Source organism: Bufo gargarizans, chromosome 3, assembly GCF_014858855.1.
Source record: "Bufo gargarizans isolate SCDJY-AF-19 chromosome 3, ASM1485885v1, whole genome shotgun sequence".
Classification (NCBI taxonomy): domain Eukaryota; kingdom Metazoa; phylum Chordata; class Amphibia; order Anura; family Bufonidae; genus Bufo; species Bufo gargarizans.
The window spans coordinates 509,478,808-509,495,153 of NC_058082.1; the positions used below are offsets into that span (position 1 = coordinate 509,478,808).

At 46.2% G+C, this 16,346-nt stretch overlaps 1 protein-coding gene across 1 annotated transcript; it reads right to left on the reverse strand.

Annotated features, from left to right (window-relative positions):
- Positions 1-6,462: 6,462 nt before the first annotated feature.
- On the reverse strand, positions 6,463-9,372 carry LOC122933226 (potassium voltage-gated channel subfamily KQT member 5-like). Its single transcript, XM_044288081.1, has 2 exons — positions 8,914-9,372; positions 6,463-7,379 (listed from the first exon to the last, which is right to left on the reverse strand). The coding sequence occupies exons 1-2, from the start codon at positions 9,307-9,309 to the stop codon at positions 7,323-7,325; spliced, it is 453 nt and encodes a 150-aa protein (XP_044144016.1). The 5' UTR covers positions 9,310-9,372; the 3' UTR covers positions 6,463-7,322.
- Between the last annotated feature and the right edge of the window lie 6,974 nt (positions 9,373-16,346).

Consider the following 16,346-nt stretch of genomic DNA (forward strand, 5'->3'; position numbering starts at 1 on the left):
ATCAAGGTGGCTTTGTTCTTTGTCCCAGCGATCCCTCCTCGGCTCTCAAGTAAATCTTTCAGCGTGTCTCTCCTGCAGGCTGCGTAGCTGGTCATTCCTAGTTGTGATTTGGAGTGTCCCAGTAACTGGAGAGCCAATCCTACCGCTGCCACCAATGTAACAAGCCCCTGCTCGCTCTATTCTGCTCTCACGGCACTCCCTGATGTGACCACAATATCTGCTGGTTCTGCCGTTGATGATCCGGCCTCAAACGACTGCTCGTGTCATTTTTATTCTCACAGAACTAACACCAGTCAGGCTGTATGTGAGTTCAAACTGACAAAATTCTTTATTGAATGCATCACATATATTTATATTAGTTCAAGAGCTTGGCTGGGAGGCAGATGGGTGTGGCCATTGTCACAGAGAGATTCAAACCATGACAGGGGTATTTTAGGAAGTGTACGAAATAGAGGTCATAACTGTGATAAACAGAAACATTGTTTGCAGTGACTATTTTTATAGTTACATTTAGTTCCCTTCTGGTATAATTCGTGTGTGTTCACTTAAAGATGTTACATTCAAAAGACCAAAGTCTAAAAAGACCTATTGACTCAAATTTATACTTTATACTGCCCGATGTTCGTATGAATGCTCTTTAGCAATCTGCTTGTGTAAAGGTGCCAATTACCCGATGAATGAGTAATCATTAATGCAGACACCTAATTCATCGCTTTCCAGCAGCAAATAGTGTTGTTTAAACAGCATTTTGCTGCCGGCAAACAATGACCGCGGGGATCAGAAACTTCAAAATGACATAAATTTTTATTTTTGCAGGCGGTGCTGGGGGGTGGGGGCGCGATCATCCCGCCCGCCTCCTCTCATTTCCAGGATGGCCGAGCTGTTAGCAAGCATTATTCAAATGGGAAATCTGCCAAAAAAGTGACATTTTATCTCTATTTTCTATAAATTCTTGTGGAACACCTAAAGGGTTAACAAAGTTTGTAAAATCAGTTTTGAATACCTTGCGCGGTGTAGTTTGTAAAATGGGGTCATTTTTGGGTGGTTTCTATTATGTAAGCCTCACAAAGTGACTTCAGACCTGAATCGGTCCTGAAAAAGTGGGTTTTAGAAATTTTCTGAAAAATTTCAAGATTTGCTTCTAAACTTCTAAGCCTTGTAACGTCCCCAAAAAATAAAATGGCATTCCCAAAGTGATCCAAACATAAAGTAGACATATGGGGAATGTAAATGAATAACTATTTTTGAGGCATTACTATGTATTATAGATGTAGAGAAATTGCAACTTGGAAATTTGAAAAAAAAAAAAAATTTTGGGTGAATTTGGTATTTTATTATGAATAAAAATGAATTTTTTTTACTCCATTTCCATCTCCATTACTGTGCAGATGTTAGGTATCGCAACGTCCGTAGCAAGTTATCACATGACCTAACCCCTCAGGTGAATACCGTAAAAAACAAAACAAAAAACAAAGGTGTAAAAAAAAAGCTATTTTTTTGTCACCTTACATCACAAAAAGTGTTATAGCAAGCGATTTAAAAAGTCATACACAACCCAAAATAATGCCAATCAAACCGTCATCTCATCCCGCAAAAATCATACCCTACCCAAGATAATCGCCCAAAAACTGAAAAAACTATGGCTCTCGGACTATGGAGACACTAAAGCATGATTTTTTTTGTTTAAAAAATGAAATAATTGTGTAAAACTTACATAAATAAATAAAAAGTTGACATATTAGGTATCCCCGCGTCCGTGACAACCTGCTCTATAAAATTACCACATGATCTAACCTGTCAGATGAATGTTGTAAATAACAAACAAAAAAACGTGCCAAAAAAGCTATTTCTTGTTACCTTGCCGCACAAAAAGTGTAATATAGAGCTACCAAAAATCATATGTACCCTAAACTAGTACCAACAAAGCTGCCACCCTATTCCGTACTTTCTAAAATGGGGTCACTTTTTTGGAGTTTCTACTCTAGGGGTGCAACAGGGGGGCTTTAAATGGGACATGGTGTCAAAAAAACCAGTCCAGCAAAATCTGCCTTCCAAAAACCGTATGGCATTCCTTTCCTTCTGCGCCCTGCCGTGTGCCCGTACAGCAGTTTACGACCACATATGGGGTGTTTCTGTAAACTACAGAGTCAGGGCCATAAATAATGAGTTTTGTTTGGCTGTTAACCCTTGCTTTGTAACTGGAAAAAAAATATTAAAATGGAAAATCTGCCAAAAAGTGAAATTTTGAAATTGTATCTCTATTTTCCATTAAATCTTGTGCAACACCTAAAGGGTTAACAAAGTTTGTAAAATCAGTTTTGAATACCTTGAGGGGTGTAGTTTCTTAGATGGGGGTCACTTTCATGGAGTTTCTACTCTAGGGGTGCATCAGGGGGCTTCAAATGGGACATGGTGTCAAAAAAACAGTCCAGCAAAATCTGGCTTCCAAAAACCATACGGCGCACCTTTCACTCTACGCCCCGCTGTGTGGCCGTACAGTAGTTTACGACCACATATGGGGTGTTTCTGTAAACGGCAGAGTCAGGGCAATAAAGATACAGTCTTGTTTGGCTGTTAACCCTTGCTTTGTTAGTGGAAAAAATGGGTTAAAATGGAAAATTAGGCAAAAAAATGAAATTCTCAAATTTCATCCCCATTTGCCAATAACTCTTGTGCAACACCTAAAGGGTTAACGAAGTTTGTAAAATCAGTTTTGAATACCTTGAGGGGTGTAGTTTATAGAATGGGGTCATTTTTGGGCGGTTTCTATTATGTAAGCCTCGCAAAGTGACTTCAGACCTGTAGTGGTCGCTAAAAATTGGGTTTTTGTAAATTTCTGAATTTATTTCTCCTCCATAGTATCTGCCTTTGCCCGCCCTCCAAGTCTCTTGCCTCATCGATAGGTCCGGACTTGGAGGGCAGAAAGGAAAAAGGAAGAGGCTGGGGAGGAGTAAAGTGAAAAGAAGGCAGAGCAGCCTGGGCACCTACACACTGAACGCTGCCCCTGGGCACTTGCGAGTGCTCATTTACATATGAATTAAACTTAGTTTTCCCTGCTGGTGCAAGTCTAAAGAAAAGAACAAAGGTACCGCTACAATCCTGTATAGGTGTGCTACAGAGCCATGTAAGCACTGTATATGGCCATATGGAGGTGATAGACTCCCTTTAAACAAGCAACAATCACACTCATCCTTAAAAAGCCTTCCTTTGACAGCCTCCTTTTTTTGCTCTTGCCCCATATCCAGGGGTGTTGCTAGGGTCTCAAAAGATCCGGAGCCCAGGCCCCAATGTATATGGCCCAATTCTCTAAGTCGACCGATGCCCCTCCCAAAAAAATAAAAATAGCACTGAAGACATTTTCCTGTACTTGCTATACAGCAGCCGCTCCTCGTCTCAGCAGAGTGTGACACACAGACATCTTAGCTTCCTCACTTTTCTATCATCATCCCCCATCCTCGAGTCCCAACAGTGTTATCCTGCTGCTCGCTGTGCTCCCCAATCCCCCCAAATACTATCCTGAAGAAAAATGAACTCCCCCCATTGTGATATTGCTCCTCAAAGTCGCCACCAATAGTAATCCCCTTCTTGAATGCCCTCAAGAGTAATACTGCCCTCTACAGTGCCCCTACAGTGATAATGCTCCTCAAGAGTGCCTCCATTAGTAGTAGAGCCCTCCAGTATTAATAATGCCCTCCCAGAGCCCCCAGTAGAAGTAAAGAACCCTATTGTTCCACCAGTGGTAAAAGAAAAGCTCTCTACAGATCCCTCAGTATTAATAAGGCCCCCCCACTGCTCTTACTAGAATTAAGGTGGATCTATAAGTCCTTCCTATAGATCGCCCAGTAGTGATAAGAACACCTATAGTGTCCCCTAGATTTAAAATGCCCCTACAGTGCCCCCAGTATTTATATTGCCTCCCTACTGTTATAATGCTCGCTCTGAAGTGCCCCAGTATTTATAATGTCTCCTGCAGTGCCCCCTGCAGTTATATTCCTCAATTTAATGTCCTCAGAAATTATAATTCCTCAGCCTCTCCACCATACACTCCCATGTAAATAACATTTCCTTCTCTCCGCCATAGAGTCCCATGTAAATACCATCACACCATCTCCCCAGCCCTCTCCAATATACAGTGCCATTAAAATAATATCCCTCAATATACATTCTTATGTAAATAACATCCCTCTCTATCTACAGCCCCTTCCAAAATACAGTCCCATGTAAATACCATCACACCATCTCTCCTGGCCTCTCCAATATACAGTCACAGTCCCACATAAATAACATCACCCCCTCCCCAGCCACCTTCAACATACAGTCCCATGTAAAGAACATCACCCCCTCCCCAGCCGCCTTCAACATACAGTCCCATGTAATTAACATCACCCCTCAATATTCAGTCCCATGTAAAGAACATCACCCCCTCCCCAGCCGCCTTCAACATACAGTCCCATGTAATTAACATCACCCCTCAATATTCAGTCCCATGTAAATAACATCACTCCCTCTCCCAGACACCTTCAACATACAGTCCCATGTAAATAACATCACCCGCTCCCCAGCCACCTCAACATGCAGTCCTATGTAAATAACATTACCCCTCAACATTTAGTCCAATATAAATAACATCACTCCCTCCCACAGTCGCCTTTAACATATGGTCCCATGTAAATAACATCACCCTGCCCCAGCCACCTTCAACATGCATTCCCATGTAAATAATCTCACTCCCTCAACATTTAGTCCCATGTAAATAACATCACTCCAACATACAGTCCCATGTAAATAACTTCCCTCCCTTCTTCCCTAAAATACAGTCCCAGTTAAATAACTACAACTCCCAGCATTTCTCTGCCTCTCACACTGACCTCTCATGTAGCAGACATCACCCCAGCTTCTTCCCAGGACTTCTCCTCCTCACTTCTGAGCCACGATCCTGCACTGGTCACATGAGGGTGACATCATCGCAGGTCCTTTTCAGCTACTGCATTTAGAACTGATCACATGGACTGTGATGTCATCACAGGTCCTTTAGCTCTTTCAGTGCATTAGATTCAATTGTATTGCCATCCTGAGGAGTATTTTTACTCTTCCGTGAAAAATGTAGCGTGACCTCTGCCAGTCTAATCTCCCTCTTCCCCGTTAAACCTCTGCCTCTCTTCTCTGCCAATCCCTTCACTGGCTCCTCATTTCCCAGAGAATCCAGTACAAAACATTAACTATGACATAAAAGGCTGTCCACAAACTGTCCCCTCCATACATCCGTGACCTGATCTCCCAGTATCTTCGCACACAGAATGTCTCAAGACCTCCTTCTCTACTCTCCTATGTGCTCTTCCCACAATCGCCTGCCACAACACATCAGACTCTCACCTACGGCGGAAACTTTTAAAAGAAACCTGAAAACCCATCTTTATAGACTAAGTCTAAAGCCTACATTACCCTGCTCGTACTATACCGCTGTATGTGCAGCTGTTGCCATCATCTACTGTCTTCCACACCCTACCTTTCTAGATTGTAAACCCTAACTTACTTTGTGGTGTATCGTAGCAATGTGCAATAAGGCTGGGTTCACACCTGAGCGTTTTACAGCGTGTTCCTACGCGCTGTAAAACATCCAACAGGCAAAAACCAATGATTCCCTAATGGGCATGGTTCTCACCTGAGCATTTTACAGTGCGTACGAACGCGCTGTAAAACGCCATACGCCCCAAGAAGTACAGGAGCTTCTTTGGGGCGTATTGTCACGCGTTCCCGCCCATAGACTTCAGCGGGAGCACGCCTAAATGGGCACTTGCTTGTTTCCTCATTTAAAAACGCGCGTACATACGTGCGTTTCTCACTTGACAACAGACCACTCCTAGGTAACCAGCTACATTTCTCACAGCCGACATCATGGAGGATTGTGCCATAGACAGTGAGACCCTGATTCGGCTGGTACATGAGAGGCGATTCCTGTACGACATGCAGGATCCTGCGTATAAGAATAGGCGAATCAGGCAGCAGGCCTGGGAAGCCATTGGAAAGAATATATGGCCAGAATGGAATAGTATGACAAAGCAAGTGAAAGAGGCAAAAGGTACAGACATTGTTATGTGTATTGTAATAAATGGATCATTATTATATTCCTCCACGTGTGATCATTAGTATATATAGTATATGCACAGTTACTGCATGCGTTGTTTTTGAGGGTATTATGTGATTTCTGAGTAGAACTCAGACTGCTGATGTCACCACCAGCCTCCATTGTGTGGGGTGGCTGGTGGTGACATCAGCAGTCTGAGTTCTACTCAGAAATCACAAAAAATACCATCAAAAACAACGCAATTTGAGAGTGGGTGTGGCAATAATTGCAAGATGCAAATTGTCAATATACAAAAAAAAAAAAAAAAAGGTGTTCACAACAGTCTAATCCAAATCAACTTTATTAATACAAAATACAAGTACACAATGCACCACAGAACAAAGAGAAGGCAAAGTCTTTATTATAATAATCAAGCTTGTATAGCTTGCAATTGCCATGGCATCTTCCCCTCCGGTGATATGAAATAGGCCGCAAACTTGTCCCTAATGGTGGCTCCATGTGTGGTACCACGGACGCAGGTTCAATTTGTACTCCATGCAATGCACCAATGAATCCGCAAAATTGAATCCATCCCTTTGTCATACAAAATTGTGAAGGCAACAAATTGCCTTAACCGCAGAGATGGTGTTCTCCAATTTCAGTTTGATTGGAGAGTGCAGAAAGCGCCATTTGTTTGACACTATGCCAAATGCACACTCCACCACCCTGCGAGTTCTGGTTAGTCAATAATTAAAGACCCTTTTCTCAAGGCACAGTGCTCGGCTTGAGTAGGGCCTCATAAGATGCTCACCCAGAGCAAATGCCTCGTCTCCTACAAATACGAAAGGCATAGCCGGATCAGCGGTGCCAGGCAGCTTGATGTTCCCCGGAAGGTCCAGAGCATTGGTATTCAACATTTGTCCAAATTTTGAATGAGTGAATACCGCAGAGTCCAAGCTGCTTCCATACGATCCAACATCTATGTATCTGAAGCAGTAGTTGGCATCAGATACGGCAAAAAGGACAACGGAAAAGTATTTCTTATAATAAAAAAATCTACTGCCACTCCTCTTGGGTTTTATCACGTGGATATACTTTCCATCTAGCGCTCCCACACAATTAGGAAAATTGCATGTTTGGTAAAAATGTGTGGGCAATTTTCTGCCACTTATCCTTGTTTGGTTTAGACATCACAACAGCATGAAGGACATCCCATATGGCACTGCATGTTTCCCGAATGATGTCGCTTGCTGTCGATTTACCAATCATGAAGGCATAGTGCAGACTGACCATTGACTGTCCAGTTGCTAAATACCTAAGATATGGAAAAGGAAAGATAAATTACATTAGTTGATGTTTCTCTTTTTTCAACAGTCAATATCTTGAAATCAAAATGGAAGAGCCTCAAGGATGCCTTCATGCGGCACCGACGCAAGGAGCGGGAGTACAGAAGCGGAGCTGCTGCAATGGCCACAAACTACGTTCATTCTGAGCAATTGGCTTTTCTAGTGCCCTGCACAGAGATGCGTAGGTAGGTAAATTCAATACGAATGTTTGTGAGGGTTATGTGTGACAGTACATTCATTATCATATATTGCACATACTTCTATATACTTTACTTTTTACAGCACTGACAGTAGCTGGAAGGCTACAGAGAGGCAGGATGAGGAAGATGAGTAGGCCACCAGGGAAAGTGACGCCTGCGTCTCTACTGGGCCGCAGGTACACCGCCACCAAATCCCACCACACCATCATCAACCCACACACCTACTGCCCCACCTGCCCAGCAGGGCCGGACTGGCCTACCGAGATACCGGGAAATTTCCCGGTAGGCTGCCGGCCCTGGGGCCGCTTTAAGATGTGCCTGCACTTTTTCGGTGGCCGGCGGGCCGAATCCGAAAGCTCTGATGTAGTGGTGGCCGGTAGGTGGAGCTGAGCAGGCCGGCGGCCGGCCGGCCTCCATGGGAGCGGCACTGCTCCCTCCGACCACCTGGTGTCGCTGTGAGCGGCAGCCCGTGATCCTCCTGGGCCTGGCTGGCTATCCTGTGTGTGGCCGCCCCTCTCTTCCTGCAAGTGGCCTCAGGCTCCCGCCGCCTCACCTCCAGATTCAATATGCCGGGCCCAGGCCGCAGACTGGAAGCAGAGCCCGACCCCTGTGTATTCCGCCGTCATGACCGATGCCCTGAGAGGACTTGAGGAGCCGCAAATACTGGGGGTAAGAAGGGGCCAGGCTGTGCCCACATGTGACTGTGCAGGCTGTCAGGGTTATGTAGTGTATACTATTAGTTTACATACAGTCTCCAGTTTACAGGAATCTCCAGGAGTGGCATCGGCTGGGCAAATCAGCTTCTAGGATCTGGGCTCCATGGGCACTGTGTAGCCCTCACATGCTTCTTTATGCATCACAGCAAGGAGATTGGGGCAGTTGACAGCAGGGCTCTGGCTGGAGGTAGCACTTTGTGAAAGGTTGTCACACAGGTTGTCAGGGGCTGGGAGTGGAGAACATCTTGGTGTGTCACTGTGCTGTACAAAGCATCTGCTGGGCATGCTGCCACCACAGAGGGCAGGGAATCAGATTGACTGAGGAGGGCTTGTACTTTGGAGAAGAATATGTGGCTTCATGTGACAGAGCAGAGGAATCGCACAGAAGAGTGTGTGGATGAGGATACGTCGTGTCTCCGGGAGCTCTGCCCCTGACATCTCCAAGTGACAGACACTGCTGGACCCCCCAGGTACCCTGCACACATTATAAATGCACAGTATAGCTTTCCCTGATATGTATTGGATGCCAGGGCCATGCCCACATGTGGCAATGCATTATACACAGCAGCACGGTGTCCGGTACTCACAAAGACGTGGTAGACAAATGCCCAGCCCCGGGGTCTCTCCAGCACGTTGCACAGGTAGTTATGCAGCCTCCGGTACTTCACGTTCCTCCGGCAGCTCTGGCTGCTGTTGTACGACAGCGGCTTCCCCAATAAGCTCATGCAAGCTCCCTGCTTCCCTCGGCGGCTCTCCTGCAAGCCCCCTCCCGGTCCCACACTGCTGCCCCTGCCAGTGTCACTGGTGCCCAGGAGAAGCAGCCCGTCCCCTCTACTGGAGTTCAACAGCACCCTGTTGCCCCGACCCGACTCCACATCTTTCATGCCGTAGTAACGGTCCCTGCCCCTGCCTTTAACTCCAGAGCTGCTTTTTATCCAGAGCCTAGAGCCTCCCACATCACCTCCACTATGGTTGCAGGACATGGCATCACCGGCGTGGGCACAGAGGGCTCCGGGTGCATGCACAGAGCAGACCAGGGGACAGGGTGGCAGCGCTTCCTGGCTTTAGACTGTCAGATCCGATCACAAGTTGGCACCAGCCATACAGGAAGGCTCTGTGTGCAGGGTGCCAGGGGGGTCCAGCAGTGTCTGTCACTTGGAGATGTCAGGGGCAGAGCTCCTGGAGACACAACGTATCCTCATCCACACACTCTTCTGTGCGATTCCTCTGCTCTGTCACATGAAGCCACATATTCTTCTCCAAAGTACAAGCCCTCCTCAGTCAATCTGATTCCCTGCCCTCTGTGGAGGCACCATGCCCAGCAGATCCTTTGTACAGCACAGTGACACCAGGTTACACACCAAGATGTTCTCCACTCCCAGCCCCTGACAACCTGTGTGACAACCTTTCACAAAGTGCTACCTCCAGCCAGAGCCCTGCTGTCAACTGCCCCAATCTCCTTGCTGTGATGCATAAAGAAGCATGTGAGGGCTACACAGTGCCCATGGAGCCCAGATCCTAGAAGCTGATCTGCCCAGCTGATGCCACTCCTGGAGAGTCCCTTGCTGGGACAGTGATCACACAGCCCTCTGCATCCAGCAGGCTGCTCAGCCTCCACACAGGCAGCTCCCAGCAGTCTACTGTGCCTTCATACATAGAAGCCTGGAGGTCACTTCCAGGCAGCTGAAACTCCATGCATGATGGTCAGAGTGGCTGTGAGAAGCTTGGAGCCCACCACCTCCAGGCAGCTGCACTTCAACAACTTTTCCAGGAGAATCCAGCAACTCTGTGACAACAGGAAGGGGTTGCCAGTCACTCACTTGTCCCTGTGCAGCCTGCAGCTCCAGTCCTTCTCCTGGTGCTGCTGCTGACATACATTCAAGGGGGACAGAAGGGGAAGGGGGGGGGTGAGGAAGAGGAGGACAGAGGGGGAAGGCCAGGTACTTACAGGAGGACTATATCTGAGTATAAATTAAAGGGGTTGTTCGGGTTCAGAGCTGAACCCGGACATACCTCCATTTTCACCCAGGCAGCCCCCCTGTCTTGCGCATCGGAGCAGTTCATGCTCCGATGCTCTCCTTTGCCCTGTGCTAAATCGCGCAGGGCAAAGGCATTTTTTGAAGATCTGGTGACGTACCAGGGCTCTCCATGGGGCTGCCAGGAAGCCCAGTGAGTCACCGTCACTGATGGCCGGGATTTAGCGCTGCCCTAGCCAGTAAAACGGTAATATGAACAATGGGGTTCTACAAAAGAGCTATTGTGGGGCAAAGTTCATATTCGTGTTTACACACGTGTTTTAAAATGAATGCTTTCCCCTTTTATAAACAAGTAAATAATGACGCAACACTGTGGGGCTGGTATGCAACTTTTTCCAGGGCTGGTTTTTATCCCCAGTCCGGCCCTGCTGCCCAGGAACCGACCAGTGGTAGGGCAATTCCCAGATCACGGAGAAAGAGGCCGAAACGAGAGGAGGACCGGCTGATTGATTGCCTGGATGCCATGGCCCATCTGGCTCCCAGGCTTTCGTGCAAGGCCCTTTTCCTCCTCAGCTTGGAGGACAAAATGAAAAGGGTGCCCAGTAGTCGACAGACTGAAGTACGGGACGCAATCACGCGCTGCATTGACTCCTTCATTCCACCTGATGGTACCACACAGACTACTGCGCCTCTACATGCACATACACACACCCCAAACATACCCGCAAACACCCATGCAACACCATCTCGACACATGGCAGCCACGAACACATTAGTCCTATGGTTATCCCTCCACCAACCTGGGGCACAGCACCACCACCACACAAACGCAGATTGGTGCCCGCTCACGTGGAATGAGGGAGGAGATGCAGGAGGACGTGCCGGACTTTTCGTTCTCACAATACCAAAACTGAGTTAGATCTGTCACTCTAGGCACCTTTTTCATTTTGGCCTCCAGGGTGTTTAACCACGTTGAGGAGGCAAAATGCCGTGCACCTTGTCTTTGTTTTTATAGAAATATTGCACTTGTTTCTTTGCAAAGTTTGCACTTTTATTATAAAGTTTTTAATATTTTACTCTCAAGCGTTGGTGTATTTTTGGTTATATTTTGGGGGGTTGGTAGTTTATTTGAATGTGGTTAAACTAGGTATGGTTGTGCTACACATATTTCGGACGGTCACACATGCCATACCCCCTACACAAACACGCACAGGTCACAACCTGCAGCAGCACAGGATTATTTGTGCAGTGATTTGTCTACTTACCGCAACGTTATGAGCAGTCTTTCCAATGGTGCTATGCTGTCCCTCATGAATGTCTCCTGCCGTTGCAAATGGATGGACATCAATCCCAGGAGCTCATCAAAGCTGTTGTAAAAAGAAATTGTGAGGGTTAACTATACTGACAAAAAAAACTAATGTAGCATGTTACCATTATGGACACCACTACAATAAGCTTTGTATATGTACTAACCTGTTTATGGACATCCGTGTGTAGGAAAAAAAATTCTCCTCATGTGCACGAAGGCTTTCGTACATCGCCCAGAACTGTCCTCCTTTGGTGTCGGTTTGCAATCACTGGATGGACCCAGAACCGTCGCCTGTTCAGTCTCCCTCTCCTCAAACGCATAATAAGCACTGCTGATACTATTGCTGCTGTTTGCCGTCTTTTGCGGAGATCCATGGTTATTACAGACTGTTCCACACTGTACTCTATCACTGAAAACACAAAGGAAATAGCTCCGCAGGAAGTCTCTTTCATTGGACACCTCAAGTGTAGACATGGCAGTTTTTCATTGGATGCCTCTGTGGTCAATCACAAAAAGCGCGTACTACGCACGTTCCCAAAATACAAAAACGCCCGATAAAAACGCCTGCAAAAAGCGCATATCGAATACGCTCAGGTGTGAACCCAGCCTAAATGTTGAGGTGGGACAGCCCCTTCAATTCTTTAGTCGGTCAGACCCCCACTAATTGGCAGAATAAAGGGACAGCGGCACTCTCAGGATAGGCCATCTATCTGTTCATAGAAAACTTCTTTAACAGCCTCATTTTGCAAGTCCATCAGTTGACCAGAGCACAGGTGGCTACAAAGAGATTCTCTGCCTTTGAAGGTCCTAAGATGTTAAAAGTAGTCAATGGGGGATAAATTATTAAGACCGCCGTTTTAGACGCCAGTCTTAATAACCCCTATATCTGGCGGTGGATCCCCTGAAGTTATGAAGAGGCACCGACCTCTCCATAACTTCGGCGCATCCAGCGCCAGTCTAAATGTAAGCCAGCTTCATTTTCAACACCTAAAACGGGTGTAGAAAATGATGAATGAGACAGGACACACGGCCTGTCCCCTTTCCCGCAACGCCCACTTTCTTAGACCTGGCGTGAGCATGGAAAAGTCGCAGATTGTGGTGCAACTAACCATTGCACTGCAATCTGAGCCAGAAATACGCCTTATATAAGAGTATTTCTGGATAATAAATGACCCTCAATGTCTTTAGGGCATGTCCACACATCAGTGAAATGCGTTTCTGCTGTAAATTCACAGCAGAAAAAAATACTCCTAGACAGCAAACACATAACTATTACTGAAATTAATTCATTTTAAGCCCTTCGTGCCTGTGTCACTTAAATGAATGGAGCAGGCCTCACTAATGTGCACGCTCTGTCTGATGGCATTGCTTGCACCTGGACACAGTACCATCAGTTGGTTCAGGATGTCATGGATGACCAATACTGTACTGTGACAGCAAAGAAAAATATAATGCTTACATTCATAGGCTGAAAATCCAAACTAATCTGGTCCTAAACACATAGCCGGCCAAGTGCTCCAATACATACATTGGTAAACTGGTCATGATAATACAACCGGCTGCATTCACTCTGAACGGATCCGGTTGTATTATCTCTAAACTATAGCCATGAAGGATCCGGCACTAAAACCATTGTAAGTCAATGGGGGACGGATCTTTTTTCTTTTGTGTCCAAGAAAACTAATCCAGCACCATTGACTTACATTGTGTGTCATGACGGATCCGTCTTGCGCCACTTCTTACGCCGCACATAAAACGTTGCTTGCAGCGGTTTTCTGTCAGGTATGGGAACACAACTGAACAGAATTCATGTAATGTTTGTGTGTGACGTTAAAAGATATCAACAGAGATTTGACCTCCTTAGAGGCACAATGACTTCCCCATTGTCCCTATCAGACATACAGGGTAGATTACATGGAGCTAGGCAGAAGAGTTCACCTCTTCAGCCATTCAGGGCATGGGGTAAGGAACTGGATGAACAAGGGGTACATGACGACATCTTGAAGGGGTGGTTATGTCTGAGGAAAGTGACCCCTAATGAAGTTTGGCGAGAAACACAATTTAAGATAGTGCACAGAGCCATATATGGGTTCTATAAAACACAAACTACTGTTCAGGCAAATAGGATGACACATTGTCCAAAATGCAAGCTGGAGAATTCCAACTTATTCCACGGATTGTGGAATTGTCCTAAAGTAATGGAGTTTTGGGGGACTTTCAAGGAATGGTTAAAAAACGTAATGCGCATCACGATTACATTGACTACGGGGTTAATTCTATTCCACTATGATTCCGAAAACTCGAAAATAACACAGATCACACATGTGTGCATCCTAGCAGCAAAAAGATGTATACTAAAGAAATGGTTACCACAGGAGACCCCCTCAATTGGGGAGATCATCATACAAGTAAAATGGTGCTTGCACAGAGAGTTCTTTCTAGCAGAGCAAGGTACTGAGAAGTCAATGCAAAAATTAATGACCAGATGGAGGGGATTTATCATTAATTATATCCCACGGAAATTAAATTGCTTAAAAACAAACATCCTGGTACTTACTGGAACAGATGAAGGGTTCTTTGGGTAAGCTAGAACAGTAAGGCCTTTAGGGACCTCAGTTTAGTGTTGGTGGCCGGGAATCTTAGGGAATCAGAAGAACGTTAGAGATGGATAATAATCTGACCTTCGAGAGGCTAGGGGAGGTGGGAGGGGTGGGATTTTGAATATGTTATGACTAGTATGTTGGTTACTTTAACTTTAGATTGTCCTTGTGATGAGACATCCTCCGATTGATATTTCTTTATATCACTCGTCAAAATGCTTATGCAAAATGATATTGTAAACATTGGAAGAATGTATGCTGTATATGCAACTGATGTTGGTCAAACTAAATGAATAAAATTTGGTTTAAAAAAAAAAATGCAAAAAAAAAAAAAAATATATCAACAGTATCCCCCATAGCAGTCACATCAACAGTACCCCATCCACTTAACAGTGACCTTCACAACCCCCCCACAGTGCCCCGCCTCCTTAAAATAGGACCTCCACAGCAGCCCACCCTCTTAACTTTGACCTTCACAGCAGCCTGCCCCCTTTAACAGTGAGTTCCTGTCACGGCTGAGGATGGGGAAAATCCTCAGCCGTGCGATGCCAGAAGTTGGTAGGTCGCTACTTGGCCAGGACCACAGCATTAGGGAGCAGGTCACCTCCTAACGCATCCTTAATCTGACCCTGACTCCTAGCTACATGAGCCGACCTTGAAGGTAGGAGGGCTCATGCTCAGGAACCTCGGATCCCTACTCACCCTCCGCAGATCCCTGAGCTAGGAGCTGGGTAGACAGCCCATTCCTCCTGGACGCGGAGAAACAGGAGTCTAAAGTGGCCAAGCTGCAAGAGGATAGGAACATGAACAGCCTATGGATATGGAAGGAGGATGAAAAGTACATCCACACCTACCTGCCACAGACACACTGACTGGATCCCGTGCAATACAAGCTAGTGTCCACACCCATAACATAAATGGACACAGCACACACACAAACACACAGGAACCCAGATCCATAGGTGCATAAAATATGAAAGAGAAAAGAACATCAACTGAACATCACATATAACATTTTATGACCACAAGGGTGGCCCTCACTGGCAGATGGTATTAGAGACCAGGAGGGTGCCTCCAGCTTACTACAAGGCTGGAGTACCCCTCAAACATCAGGTCTCAACTGACGTTAAATAGTTCATGTAGCCACACCCACACAGACACACCCAGTGCACACACACTAGGAAGGAAGTTAACCCTTCCAACACCAGGGAATGGAAGAAAGCCACTTAAACAGGACGTGCACCCATAAATAAACCTTGTGCACAGAAACAGAAACAAGGCACACCTAAATAGACAGGTTGCCAGGTGCAACCACATGCACAACATAGCAAGCTGCCTCGCAACAGCTCAGGCTGCTATGCTGCCACATGAACAATGTTGCCAGCGGCAACCACAGGTGAGGCAAAATACTACCGCCCTCACCTGTGATTGACAACCAGACCTAGATCGCAGGCAACTGCATGCGGTTACAGGAGTCACGACCATGACCATGGTCGTGACAGTTCCACAGCACCCCACTCCCGTGACAGTGACCTCCACAGTTTACTCCCGTTTACGTTCCGTTTTTTGTGTTCCATATAAGAAACTATTCATTTGAATGGGTCCGCAAAAAAACTGAATGTATTCCGTATGCATTCCGTTTCCGCATTTCCGCTCCGTTCAAAGATAGAACATGTCCTATTATTGTCCGCATAACGGACAAGGTTAGTACTGTTCTATCAGGGGCCAGCTGTTCCGTTCTGCAAAAAACGGAATGCACATGGACGTCATCTGTATTTTTTGCGGATCCGTTTTTTTGCGGACCGCAAAATACAGAAAAAGCCATATGGTCGTGTGCAAAAGGCCTAACTGTGACATCCACCATTCCCAGCCCCCTTAACAGAGACCTCCACACCGACTGCCCCTTTAACAGTGACTGCCACAGTACCCCGCTCTCTTAACAGTGACCTCCACAGCAGCTGCCCCTTTAATAGCTGCCTCCACCGTTCCCTGCTCCCTTAACACTGACCTCCACAGTGCCCACTACTTTAACAGTGACCTCCATAGTGGCCTGCCCCTTAACAGTAACATCTACAGCACCCTCCCCTTTAAATGGTTTCTGTCACCAGATTTAACCCTATTAAGCTAGCTGACAT